Genomic DNA, 14,731 nt, shown 5'->3' with positions numbered 1-14,731 from the left:
TCTCTCTCTCTCTGTCTCTCTGTTTCTCTCAAAAATAAGTGTTAAAAAATAGCAAATTTTTATAGCCTTAATTGAAGACTAACATAAGATAATAAAGCTCTTTTGCCTTCCTGAGTAGGCAACTGGACTCACTTGCTAAAGGACTTACTTTAAAACTGTTACAGTTCTTTACTAATAGTTATAATCAGACTAATCAGTGGTCTACTTCATCTTATTTTTGAAGTGTTCAGGAGGTGGAAGCAATAAAGAGAATTGAGTAGAAGTCCTCACTGTCTCACGCTAAATTAATCTCCCTAAAGCATGATTTTCTTGTTGTTACCCATCTTGAAATTCTTCACTGACTTTTGTCAATTTAGGATAAAGTCAATAAACTAGTAGTACTCTATGGCTCTTCTACAGATTTGGCTCTTCACATGTTTTTCCAAACTAAATTTAAACATTTGTTTAAAAAATTATGTTTATTATGTACTGGGCACTGTACTAACTTTTCAGAATATAATGCTAAATAAGAAAGACATAATCCCTATCCTCTTTTTTTTTTAGTATTTCTTATTTTTAATATTTATTTCTGAGAGAGAGAGAGAGCATGAGCAGCGGAGGGTCAGAGAGAGAGAGATAAAGAATAGAATCTGAAGCAGGCTCCAGACTCTGAGCTGGCTGTCAGCACAGAGCCCGACACGGGGCTCAAACCCACCAACTATGAGATCATGACCTGAGCCAAAGTCTGATGCTTAACTGACTGAGCCACCCAGGAGCCTCTGATCCCCATACTCATAGACTTGCCTAATTGCTTCCGTTTAACTGATTTGCATGATTTTAACATTGCATGTGTAGTTCTACTTTTTTACCTTTGTTTATGTTATTCTTATTCCCAGAAAAAATTTTCCCCTCAGCATATTTAAGTTTTATCCATGTTTCAAATCACAGCCCTAGTGATGTCTCCAATAAGACTATTCTCCTCCTCCCTGCCTGATCATTTTAGTCTTTCCCCTGAATGGCCATGGCACCTAATACATACTGTTAACTTAGGACTGTCGCTTAAAATCATTAATATATACTAATTTTTAATTTTTCATGTGTAAATCTCCCCAGATATCCTGTAAGGCTTTGCATGACCAGTCTGTCTTCTGGCCCCTCCCCCAGATGTCCTTCCCACATACAAAATATACTTCCTTTCTTCTAAGTTTCCTAAGCATCTCATCTCATATGCACATCAGAGTCCAGAATCTCTACATCAAAATCAGGTCATGGTGTAGATGAGACTCCTCAGGTGTATTTACTTAAGTACAACTTTCCAAGAACAGTTTCTCTGAATCTGAAGACCTGTGAACTAAAGAGATATTTACTGCTCCTCTCCCACAACCTACCTACACACCCAACAGAAAATCATGGGACAGGTATAGGATAATTGCTATAGACTTTCCTGATCCAAAGTAGGAAAATGAGACGCATAAAGGGGTCACTGCTCCATAGTGATTTTGAAATTTGGGTGGGCAAATATTGGAATTTCCTTGATATATATCTCAAGGCCTGGGAAGAATTATTTAGCATTTCATGCTTTGCCCTCTGTGCTTTTGTTCCTGAGTCATCTTTACTTTTTCATGAAGTATGTTTGCATCTGAGTGATTTTCCCAGTTGGCTTCCTGACAGTAGAATTTTGGGGGTCCAGTGATCTCTTTTTACTTTGTATGGTCACTATTGCTTTCAGTTCAGTTTAGCATTGCACTTGCTGTTATTATTCTCTCAAAAATTTTGTTCGCCTCCTGTGAATCACATTGGGGTTTATTCCATTAGATAAAAGCCACATCCAAGAATCTCTTCAAAATGTGGGCTTCTGCAGAGATATTGAACTAAAATGCACTCAAGCTTTCTGGTGTATTGACTGTTGATTGAGAGGATCTGTGAAACCTACCTTTAATCTTTTTACAGGACTTTTTGTATAGTTGATTATTATAAGGTACCACTCTTGATCTTTCTGTGGTCTTTACTGTCACCCCTCAGCTTCAGTTTTAGGCCATGTACTGCCAGTGCCCTTGGATTCAAACTTTGTTTGGAAGCTATTCCCAACTTTAACATCTTTTGCCATCTTGAGAGGCTGAGAATTTTCTTTTTTGTCTTTCTTTTTTTTTTTAGATTCTTCCAAGATTTTATTTAAATTCAAGTTAGTTAACATACAGTGTAGTATTGGTTTCAGGAGTAGAATTTAGTGATTTATTACTAACATATAACACCCAGTGCTCATCACAAGTGCCCTTCTTAATACCCATCACCCATGTAGCCCATCCCCCCCACCTCCCTTCCAGTAACCCTCAGTTTGTTCTCTATAGTTAAGAGTCTCTTATGGTTTGGAGTGGCTTAGAATTTTCAATTTCAATTTGTGTTCTGGTTTTGTTTGTTTAACAGTTCTTTCTTTAGTTTATCTTTCTTCTCTTGCGTTTTACAGTAAGTGGCAAAAAAAAAAAAAAGTAGCACTTATAACACCTTAACCTGCTTAGAAATCTTAGTTAAATCCCTCAGTTCATTAAGGCACAGTTCTTACTTTGTACATTACTGAAGGTGATGGTGTTGCTAAGTTTCTACAACTACTTATGAAGGGTCCTCCTTCTAATTTCTAAAAACATTTTCCTCGCTTCCTCTGAGTCCTTGTGGAAAGATGCTCAACGTCCAACTTTCTACTAACAGTCTGTTCAAGGTAATTTAGGCTTTCTCTAACATGTTCCTGAAAGTCCTTCCAATTTCTGCTTCAGTGCCAAGTTCCAAAGCGACTCCTACATTTTTAAGTATTTACTATGGCAGCACCCCTCTTTCAGCTTTCAACATCTGGACTAGTTACCTCTTCCTGTGTAACAAATTACCTCAAAACTTAGCAGCTGAAAGCAACAAACACTTATTATCTTACAGTTTGGATGAGTCAGAAATATTGGTGTGGTTTAACTGGATCCATTGTCTTAAGACCTGTTATGAGGTTGTTACAAAGCTGTTACCTGGGGCTATGGGGTCATTTGAAGGTGCCATTAAGGGACAGTCTGCTTCCTAGCTCACTCGTGGTCGCTGGCAGGATTGAGTTCAGACCCTGTTCATTGGAGGCCTCTTTTAGTTCCTTCCTAGTGAGCTTCTTGGGCAGTTGGCTAGCTGGCTTCCATCAGAGCAGGAAAGGGCTACCAAGACAGAAACCAGAATCTCTTTGTAACCTAATCTTGGAAACAACATCCCATCACTTTTGCCTTATTTTCTGTGTTAAATTATTAGATCCAACCCATGCTTGAAGGGAAGAGATTATACAAGGGCTTGAATACCAAGAGGCAGGGATCTTTGAAAGCCATCTTAGAAGCTATATGATTTTTGGCCACTGTTTGCATGTGATGGTGAATCTGCATTTACTGGGTTTGAAAATTGGAAGAGAGTGTCTGGAACACCCCAATGAAATAATATTTACATAACACATTTAAAAGGATCTTTACAACCTTATAACTTACTGAGACTTGAAAATAATTTTAGGAGCTTAATTTCTCCACACAAACCAAGTTTTATCCCTGCACAAATGTGCTCCTTGTTCATATCCTCACACGAAGTATGCTGGAATATAAAACTCTTTGATTTTTGCAGTCAAAGTACATCTGACTGTTGGACAGATAAATCAAGTGATTTGTTTGCTTTTTCTCAGGTACTGATGACACATGTCAGTATTTACAGGATGCAAGAAATTAATTAAATGAGTTCACTTACCGTAGATTATTTCTGAGATAAAAGTTATTCCTTTTCTCTGCTAGTAGTTTTGGAATTATGATAGAAGAGGTAACATTGCTTACATTTTCAGTACAGTAAATGTAGGTTGTATGAGTCTAGGAATAAGTCTATAGACAAACACGTATATGAATAAAACTCTGCAAATTTGGTATTGGGGAAAGGGGACTGCAAAAAGCAGTTACAATATCCTGTACTTTCCTGGAAAATACATTTTCATCAAAAGACCTCTGAAGGCTTTTTCTTTGTTAGTCATACTTCAATGTGTTCATTACTCCTGCCCCAAAGTCTTTGACTCTTGGCACAGAAACGACTTTAATCTAACAGACATGGCGTCATGGCCTGAAAAATAACAGTAATAACTTTTTTACCATAGATTATTTTAGTGTTACTTGGCTTAAAAGTTGGCTTTGAGTGGTCTGATAAATACAGCGATGTTTATGTTAAAAATACATAGTACATTTAAGCAACTTTTCCATTTATGGATTACAGAAGTATCATTATTTTTCTCCCATGTTTCCCAGAAAGTATGGTGGTTTGTTTTGTAGTTATGCTAGAGAACCTTAAGGTGGAATATTGGAAGAGAGTTTGTATAGACGACTAAAGCTGGTCACTTCAGAGTTGCAGCTAATTAGATTAGTAATTTTGAGAAAAATTGCCAACAACAATAACAGTGTTATTAAATAATATTGTGAATATCCAACCATGTTTTAGAAAACCATATATTACAGATCATTTTTAGATTACTCCTAACATATAAAATTGTCTATCTTTCTCTTTTATAGGTAATATAACATTACAAAGCAACATGGGTAACATCACAGTAGGTATGTACTAAGCTGCTAGTTGGAAAATTCTCCATGCCTTTAAAAATAGTTATATTTGTGCTACTTTATTAGGGTATATAAAATCTGAAGTTTAGTTGATGAACCTAATAGGTTCCTGATATGCAAGTCAAATATATGAAGTCAAATGTATGAATGTGTAAAATTATTCCTGAAAATTCATTGACTCATCATCCTATAAATAATATATAATTATAGATTTGGTATCAATAAGAATAAAGTTAGAATTCTGATTTCACCACTTTCTTTTTTAAAGTTTATTTATATATTTGAGGGAGACAGAGACAGGTCGAGTGGGTGAGGAGCAGAGAGAGAGAGAGAGAGAGGAAGGGAGGGAGAGGGAGGAATCCCAAGCAAGCTCCACACTGCCAGGGCAGAGCCCTATGTGGGGCTCAAATTTATGAAACTACGAGATCATGACCTGAGCAAAATCAAGAGTCGGACACTTAACCGACTGATCCATCCAGGTGACCCTAATTTCACCACTTTCTATACATAGGCTAATTACCTAACTTCTCTGTGCTTTAATTTTCACATCTGAAAAAAATAGAAAATATAGTTAAGTACCTATCATAGAGGGTTATTATAAGAAGTGAGATCATACTTATAAAGTACTTTTTAGCACAGTGTCTGACATATGGTAAAAATTCAGTAAATAATTGTCATATTAATTATTGTTCTAATCCTAGGCCACAACTAATAGTGGCTAATGGTACCTTTTTTCTTTTATAGTTTATTGTCAAGTTGGTTTCCATATAACACCCAGTGCTCATCCCCACAAGTGCCCTCCTCCGTGCCCATCAACTCCCTTCCTCTCTCTCCCTCACCCATCAGCCCTCAGTTTGTTCTCAATATTCAAGAGTCTCATGGTTTGCCTCCCTCCTTCTCCCCAACTATTTTTTCCACCTTCCCCTCCCCCATGGTCCTCTGTTAAGTTTCTCCTGTTCAACTTATGAGCGAAAACATATGGTATCTGTCCTTCTCTGCCTGACTTACTTTGCTTAGCATAACACCCTCCAGTTCCATCCACGTTGCTACACATGGCCAGATTTCATTCTTTCTCATTGCCATGTAGTATTCCATTGTATAGATAAACCACATCTTCTTGATCAATTCATCAGTCGATGGACATTTAGGCTCTTTCCATGATTTGACTATTGTTGAAAGTACTGCTATGAACATTGGGGTACATGTGCCCCTATGCATCAGCACTCCTGTATCCCTTGGGTAAATTCCTAGCAGTGTTATTGCTGGGCCATAGGGGAGTTCTACTGTTAATTTTTTGAGGAACCTCCACACTGTTTTGCAGAGCAGCTGCAACACTTTGCATTCCCACCAACAATACAAGAGGATGCCCATTTCTCCACATCCTCGCCAGCATCTATAGTCTCCTGATATGCTCATTCTAGCCACTCTGATGGGCATGAGGTAGTATTTCAGTGTGGTTTTGATCTGTATTTCCCTGATGATGAGGGAGGCTGAGCATTGTTTCATGTGTCTATTGGCCATCTAGATGTCCTCTTTGGAAACGTGTCTATTCATATGTTCTGCCCATCTCTTCACTGGATTGTTTGCTTTTCAGGTGTGGAGTTTGGGGAGTTCCTTATAGATTTTGGATATTAACCCTTTGTCTGATATGTCATTTGCAACTATCTTTTCCCATTCTGTCAGTTACCTATTAGTTTTATTGATTGTTTCCTTTGCTGTGCAGAAGCTTTTTATCTTGATAAGGTCCCAATAGTTCATTTTTGCTCTTAATTCCCTCGCCTTTGGAGATGTGTCAAGTAAGAAATTGCTGCAGTGGAGGTCAAGGAGGTTGTTTCCTGTTTTCTCCTCTAGGGTTTTGATGGTTTCCTGTCTCACATTCAGGTCCTTCATCCATTTTGAGTTTATTTTTGTGTATGATGTAAGAAAATGATCTAGTTTCATAATATTTTGCATGTTGCTGTCCAGTTCTCCCAGCACCATCCATTGGATACTCTTTTTTGCTTTGTCAAAGATTAATTGGCCATCCATTTATGGGTCCAATTCTGGGTTCTCTATTCTATTCCATTGGTCTATGTGTCTGTTTTTGTGCTAACACCATACTGTCTTGATGATGACGGCTTTGTAGTAGAGGCTAAAGTCTGGGATTGTGATGCCTCTCATTTTGGTTTTCTTCTTCAATATTTGACTATTCGGGGTCTTTTGTGGTTCCATACCAATTTTAGGATTATTTGTTCTAGCTTTGAGAAGAATGCTGGTGCAATTTTGATTGGGATTGCATTGAATGTGTAGATTGCTTTGGGTAATAATGACATTTTAACACTATTTATTCTTCTGATCCATGTCCATGGAATGTTTTTCCATTTCTTTGTGTCTTCTTCAATTTCTTTGGTAAGGTTTATTCCTAGGTATTTTATGGTTTTTTGTGCAATTGTGAATGGGATCAGCTTCTTGATTTCTTTCTTTTGCTTCATTATTGGTTTATAAAAATGCAACCAATTTCTGTACATTGATTTTGTACCCTGTGACTTTGCTGAATTCATGGATCAGTTCTAATAGGCTTCTGGTGGAGTCAGTCAGGTTTTCCATTAGAGTATCATGTCATCTGTGAGAAGTGAAAGTTTGACTTCCTCTTTGCCAATTCTGATGCCTTTGATTTCCTTTTGTTGTCTGATGGCTGATGTTAGGATTTCCAGCACTGTGTTAAACAACAGTGGTGAGAGTAGACATCCCTGTCGTGTTCCTAATCTCAGGGGGATAGCTGTCAGTTTTTCCCCATTGAGGACGATATTAGCTGTGGGCTTTTCATAAATGGCTTTTATGATGTTTAAGTAAGTTCCTTCTATCCCAACTTTCTCGTGTGTTTTTAAGAAAGGATGCTGTATTTTGTCAAATGCTTTTTCTGCATCTATTGACAGGATCATATGGTTTTTATCTTTTCTTTTGTAAATGTGATGTATCACATTGATTGATTTGCGAATATTGAACCAGCCCTGTAACCCAGGAATGAATCAATCATTTTCAAGATATAGAAGGAGAACTTGTGGAGAGGTATGGAAGATGAGGTACATGAGGACTAGATCATAGGGCCTTATAGACATTGTAAGAGTTGGGACTTAATTTTAGCTACAACAGGTGTTAGCAGGCAAGTAATATATAACTCTTTTAAAGAGCAACCTAGCTGTTGTTTTGTAATGTACCAGAGGGTGCAAAAGTGGAAGCAGGTAACCAGAAAGCTTAATTTGTTTACCCATTCTCCTGTTGTTGGATACCTTGGCTATGTCTAGTTTTTGGCAATTATAAATAAAACTGGTATCAATGTTCTTAGACAAGTCATTTTATGGAGATATATATGGAATATATAGATATAGAAACAGAAATAGAATCGCTGATTTAAGTAGGTATGATAAACTACCGGACTTTCCCTCCAAAGTCCCCTTTTACGCTCCTTCCTACAGTATATGACAGTTCTAGTTGCTCTACATCCTCACCAGCATTTTTGTCAGTCTTTTTTTTTTTTGATGTTTATTTATTTGTTTGAGAGGGAGCAAAAGAGAATGCCTGTATGCATGTACAGGAGAAGGGCAGAGAGAGAATCCCAGGTAGGCTCCATGCTGTCAGCGCAGAGCCAAACACAGAGCTCGGAACTCACAAACCGTGAGATCATGACCTGAGCCGAAATCCAGAGTCAGCCACCCAACCAGCTGAGCCACTCAGGTGGCCCTGTCAGTCTTTTAATTTTACCCGTTCCTTTGTAACATTGTTTTTCTGTATTTTCCCTCAGTCTGTGGCTTGCCTGTTCGTCCTTCCTTCCTTCCTCTCTTCCTCCCTCCCTCTGTTCGTTTGTTCGTTCTTTCTCCCTTCCTTCCTTCCTTCCTTCCTTCCTTCCTTCCTTCCTTCCTTCCTTCCTTCCTTTCTTTTTCTTTCGACTGTGAGAGAACGTGAGCAGGGGAGAGGGACAAAGGGAGTGGGAGAGAGAACCTTTTTTTTTAAAATATTTTTATTTATTTGTGTGTGAGAGAGAGAGAGAGAAAGCGTGAGCAGGGGAGGGTCAGAGAGTCAGAGAGAGAGGGAGATACAGATCTGAAACAGGCTCCACGCTCTGAGCCAACTGTCAGCACAGAGACTGACGCCGGGCTCGAACCCACAAACCGTAAGATCATGACCTGAGCCGAATACGTAGGCAGGACACTAATTTAGAAAGCTTTACATGAAGTGACCTTAAAATTCTGCCTTTGCAAATCCTTTATATCCTATATATGAAATTTTTTCCTTGTTTGTGCGATCAGTGCAGCTTTAGAAGTTTAGAAATCAAGTTGCAGAAATGAAGAAATACCTTTTGTATTGTAGTTCCTTAGTATCTACATGTTGAAACTTGAGGTAAAGTGATAAAAAATTCAGAAAAGCTTTCTGAACCTGTTTGACCAATTTTGAGAGAATTCTCCCATTATCTGAAAGAAAATGATAAAAATTTGGAATTTTAGTAATAAATTATAAATAGTTGCTATTCTCTGCTCTTAGCTAAATGTATATTACAAATAGCTTTCTTTTTTTTTTTTTTTTGGTTGTGTGTAGTGACTAGATGGTACTTGATATCAGTTTTTCCCAATTGTGTCTGTAATTTTCCAGGAAAACTCAGATCAAACAAGAGCTTTGTCCAAAATTAGGATGATAGAAGACTCTCTGTGACAGTCTTCTTACTCCAAACACTATCTGGAATAATGATTTCTGTTCACTTCTTAATCACCTACCGTCTAATGCGTATTTCCCTTAAGGCTTCTTCTAAGACCTGTCATATTTCCCCATTATGTGAATTTCCAAAAAAAACCGAAATTTTTTAGAGAAAGCCTTAATATGACTCTTGATAATTAATTTTTATTTCTAGTCATTTGTATTATAGAAAACAAAAGAAAATTAGTGTTTGTTTTGCTATGTAACTTTTTAAATATCACTTTTGCTTTCTCTTTTGAAAACATATCTTGAGTTTTAGTTTTTTTAAATAGTCTCCAAGGAATGGGCCATTATCAGAGCTCAAGACTGATAACATAAGGATGTAATTACTCAGTGGCTTATGAGAAAATTATTTAGCTGTTGTTTATTTCCCATTGGGATGGGGGGAGAAGTGAAAAGTACCGTTTATTAGCTTCAGGAAAATCTTGTGTTTTTAGCTCCTTAAAGAAAGCAAGAAATCAAACTATTGTTTCAGATATTTCACTTTGCTCAACCTGGGATAATACACACATTATGTAGTCCACATTTTTTTTAACCAGAATATATTTTTACTTGACTTCTTCTTGGATGTAGTAAGAGGTTATAAAAAAGGAGTTTTCTGTTGGTATCTGAGGAGAGAGATAGTTTTTTTTACCCAACTATTCTCTGTCATTTATCACTAGTGGCTTAATTTCCTAGCATCAGTGTTTACCTTTGATTCTTAAAAATTAAATAAATTGGGTCTGATAAAGGACATTTTTCAGTATAGATTATAGATAATTATTATAAATTATCTTGGGTCAGGTTTTAACCAGCTTATTCCCAAATTGTTTTCTTTGTTTGGGGTCCTTTAAAACTTGAAAGAAAAATGTCTGGTATATGAATGTTTTTTCTTCACGTTTTATTAAAAGTATAATGTAATTTTTGGCATTATTTTCACCACACTCCCTATTTTGTTTCCACTTTGAAGTAGTATAGTTCCTGATAAAATAAGCTTTTAAAGAGGTCTTTCTAAAACAAATATGCTTTGGCCTTTCTCAGGGCAGGTGAATTAAAGGTTCAGTTGCTATGGTTAAGGAGGAAGAGAAGCTACTTAGTGCTGGCTTTTCAACATCATTCTCTGACTTCTTTAACTTTGTCAGCTTTCCCTTCAACTTGAAATGTTGGTTTTCTGAAAACTAGGGTCAATGATGACTGAGAAATTTGAGTGTCAAATCAGAACCACTTAGTTATGATTTTCTTCTCCTGACTTAACAATGTCTGTTTAATTCCAAAAATTTGCAAAGAAATATTTAGATATAAACAGGCTTCACCCATTCTTTAAGTGACTCCCCTTTCTTCCATTTCTGCCCTCTAAGAAATGCAACAAAGTCTTATCTAGAGTAATCTTTCACTGTTACATTACTTTTTTTTTAGCACTAGCAAATTTGCTAAAAGGAGAAAATATCAAAAGTTTTTATTTTTGTTAACTTAGTTACCACTTCTATGTGTCTGTACATGAGATAAAATTCTTTAGTTAAAATTGAAAGTTGAGAATAAACTAAATATTTCAATACTGCTTAATAGTCTTGGTTGTCAAGGATCCACTGCTTGCATACTGTCCTTCCTATATATTAGGTTGCAGATAAACATGTTTATCGATGTTATGCAGGTTACTATAGACATAGGGATTTTTTTGTTAGTTATCTAGGTATAGATTTGTAGATTTCTGATTCTGTTTTCATTTTTAAGTGAAAGATGGCATAATTATGAGGAAAATACAGAAACTTGCTAGACTCTTAGTGCCTTATCCTAATGCTGAAGCAGAGCCTTTTATTTCAAATTTATCATTTCGGTTACTACAATAAGAACAATTATATTTATGTTTTTCTTTTTTCCTAGATTCATCCTCTGGATGTCTGAAGGCCTCAACTCATCAGGGTGCAATAGATGTTTATGTCAGCCAACTAGGGAAAGTGGAGTTAAAATCTCATAAAGGTTAGCCAAGTGGAATGTTTTATTTTGACATATGGTGTACGGAACGTTTTATGTAACATTTAGGAAACAGATGGTCAAATGATCTATATTGACATCATGAGTTCAAGAAAATTTCTTCTAATAGAACTTGATTTAAAGATTGACTGGAGGGGTGTCTGGCTGGCTCAGTCAGTGGAGCATGTGACTCATGATCTCAGGGTTGTGAGTTCAAGCCCTATGTTGGATACAGAGATTGCTTAAGAACAAAATCTTTAAAAAGAAAAAAAAAACTGATTTGAAACAGATGGCCACAAATACTACCATTCCCTTTGTAGTGCAAACAAAACTGTTACAGTATATTGACTGTTCCTGTGCAATTGTTAGTGTTTGGGTTTTTCAATTTGGTTTTATGTCTGAAATAGAATATCCTTTGGAGTGAAAATGCTCCCATACATTCTTTTGGAAGCTTTTCTACCCTCCTGTAAAAGGACCTTCTTGGCTCATCACTCTAGAGGAATTCTTTGCAAAGTATGATCCTGAAATAAAGATATCACTAGGAAGGTCCTCTAACATGATTTTTTTATTTAATGTTTTATTTATTTCTAGGAGAGAGAGAGAGAGAGAGACAGCGTGAGCAGGGGAGGGTCACAGAGAGAGGGAGACACAGACTCTGAAACAGGCTCCAGGCTCTGAGCTGGCAGTCAGCACAGAGCCTGACGCGGGGCTCGAACCCCCGAACCGTGAGATCATGACCTAAGCGAAAGTTGGACACTTAACCGACTAAGCCACCCAGGCGCCCCTCTAACGTGATTGTTGACTTAGTCTCTTTAAGTATTAAGACTGTATGACATGTCTCTTTATATAACTTTATTTCTATCACAAATAGCTTCTAAGAATCCAAGTATTTCATTAAAAATACTACATTTTTAGTCATGTGAAAACTGGATACATGTCTATGTGTACATGGTGTCAGTTGGTTCATACTTGAAATCACTTGGCCATGGGGGTGCAGTGTCCCGGGTGCAGAAATTGGAGACACCTAGCTCTGTTTATTTTATGCTTGTTTGTTTTTTGTTTTAAAGCTTTATTTATTTATTTTGAGAGAGAAAGAACAAGCAGTGGAGGGACAGAGAGACAGAGTGAATCCGAAGCTGGCTCTGCACCATCAGCACAGAGCCTGATGCAGGGCTGGATCTCATGAACCATGAGATGATGACCTGAGCCAAAATCAAAAGTCACATGCTTAACTGACTGAGCCCAGCTACCCGGAGAAACATAGCTCTGTTAAAAATTTAAGTACGAGCATCTGGGTGATTCAGTCAGTTAAACATACAGCTTGGGTTCAGGTCATGATCTTGTGGTTCATGAGTTCAAGCTCTGCATCGGGCTCTGTGCTGACAGCTCAGAGCCTGGAGCCTGCTTCAGATTCTGTGTCTCCCTCTCTCTCTCTGCCCCTCCCCTTCTCATGTTCTGTCACTTTTTCTCTCAAAAATAAATAAACATTAAAAAAAATTTTTAGGGGTGCCTGGGTGGCTTAGTCGGTTAAGCATCCGACTTTCGCTTGGGTCATGATCTCGCAGTTCGTGGGTTCAAGCCCCGCGTCGGGCTCTGTGCTGACTGCCAGCTCAGAGCCTGGAGCCTGTTTCAGAGTCTGTGACTCCCTCTCTCTCTGACCCTCCCCTGCTCACGCTGTCTCTCTCTCTCTCCTAGAAATAAAAAAAATAAAGTTGAAAAAAAAATTTTTTTTAAATAAAATCTGGAAGATCTTGCATATTGGCCAGAACAAGGCTATATGTGTAACAAGGAAAATACTTCCTCACAGAAACCAGTTATTCCTGCTGTTAGCAATTTTTTGGTCATGTTGGTTTAATATGTTTTTGTCCAACAAGGCTCTCTTGTCAGAGTGTCAAAATAAAGCTATAAACACAAAGGCCTGAAACAGAAAGTTTTTTGCTAACACACAGATGTGATTTGATTTCACAAGATCACTTTTTTTTTCCTTTAAAATAGGATGATATTGTGTTCTCTCTAAACTTCTGAGATCTTCAGTAATGCCATTCAGGGTATTTTGTAGGTGCCATAGAAGTCATATAATGCATTCTTTTGTTATGAAGGCCCAAAAAGAAAAATGTAAACCATTGCTAATTTAATGTAACTAATAACAGTAAAAACAGAGTTTTGAACAAGTAGCTCTTATATGAAAATTATTTCCTGTTTTGTATATGAATGGGCAAAAAGGTAAATTAAAACAAACAAAAACATTATTATCTTCATCCACTTAAAATATTCTTGAGCATTATTTGTATGTTACTCCACTGACCAATAGAAGAAATATATGATGTAACAAAATTTGATTAGAATTATAATTTTGTGTTTTTTCCTGTTGGAACTGGCATGAAGCTTAAAGATAACCAGAAACAAAAATTTCTGTCAGGTCTTTTAATTCTAATTACACTTGGGAACAGTATCTTTTTCGAGTAATGGAAAATTATTCAGAATTCTGTTCCTTAATGGTTAGTAAAGACATCTGGAATCCTTTCCAGCTCTGCTGCTGTCTTGCTTGCTGTAGGGTTCAGGAGCCAACCACTTGAGTCTCTTAGATGTTCTTCATTTTGCCATGTGAAAAAGAATGTTGCATGCTTGTTTTCTTTCTTCCTATGAGTTAACATGGTGACCTTATTAATTCTTTCAAAAAGGCCGTATTCAATAGGCTTAAGAGTCAGACCTGCATCTGAGGACTTACTTTTCCATTTGAAATTTGTCCTTGATGAAACCACTATTCTATATAGTATGCCTTCAGTAAATGGTACAATTAGTATTAGTCCACTTTTTGAGTTTAAAAAATGATGTTGAGGGGTACATGGGTGGCTCAGTGGGTTAAGTGTCCAACTCTTGATCACAGCTCAGGTTTCAGTCTGAAGGTTGTGAGTTCAAGCCCCAAGTTGATTTAAATGTTATTTAAGTAGGCTCCACGCCAGTGTGGATTGATGTCAGTACCCATGAAAATAGTTTATGAAGTGAAAGAGGTTGAAAATATAGCACGAGTTCTCCTTTCTAAACAATGTGTTAAAGACGGGACATTTGGAAAATTTTTCACGTCATGAGAATTCATCTTTCACAGACAGTAATGGAGTTTTGGTAGTGATGGTTTTTGTTTTTTGAGGATGTGGAGATAAATGAGGATAGAGCTGGTTGTGTTGTTTAATATTTTTTTTAATTTTTAAAAAAAATGATGTTTATATATTTGTTTTGAAAAAGGGAGAGAGAGAGAGAGCAAGCTGGGGAGGGGCAGAGAGTGAGGAAGAGAAAAATCCCAAGCACACTCCATGCTGTCAGTTCAGAGCCCAATGTGGTCCTGGAACTCACGAACTATGAGATGATGACCTGAGCCAAAACCAAGAGTCAGACGCTTAGCCAACTGAGCCACCCAGGCGCCCCTATCTTGTTTAACATTTTTAAAGCTCTCGCATATTTAACATCACTTTTTCATT

At 37.1% G+C, this 14,731-nt stretch overlaps 1 protein-coding gene across 3 annotated transcripts in view; it reads left to right on the top strand.

Annotated features, from left to right (window-relative positions):
* Nucleotides 1-14,731, top strand: part of FAM185A (family with sequence similarity 185 member A) — a 62,099-nt gene that overhangs the window by 29,021 nt on the left and 18,347 nt on the right. Inside the window, exons 5-6 of one of the 3 annotated variants that reach the window (XM_077746959.1) lie at nucleotides 4,530-4,571; nucleotides 11,166-11,261. In XM_077746959.1, coding sequence (XP_077603085.1) covers nucleotides 4,530-4,571; nucleotides 11,166-11,261 — 138 coding nt within the window. The remainder of the gene's footprint in view (nucleotides 1-4,529; nucleotides 4,572-11,165; nucleotides 11,262-14,731) is intronic. The other 2 variants (XM_077746960.1, XM_077746961.1) reach the window with 2 other exon arrangements.

Source organism: Crocuta crocuta, unplaced genomic scaffold (genome assembly GCF_008692635.1).
Source record: "Crocuta crocuta isolate KB4526 unplaced genomic scaffold, BGI_CrCroc_1.0 scaffold396, whole genome shotgun sequence".
In the NCBI taxonomy this organism is placed as follows: Eukaryota; Metazoa; Chordata; class Mammalia; order Carnivora; family Hyaenidae; genus Crocuta; species Crocuta crocuta.
This window is presented reverse-complemented; position numbering and strand designations above follow the sequence as displayed.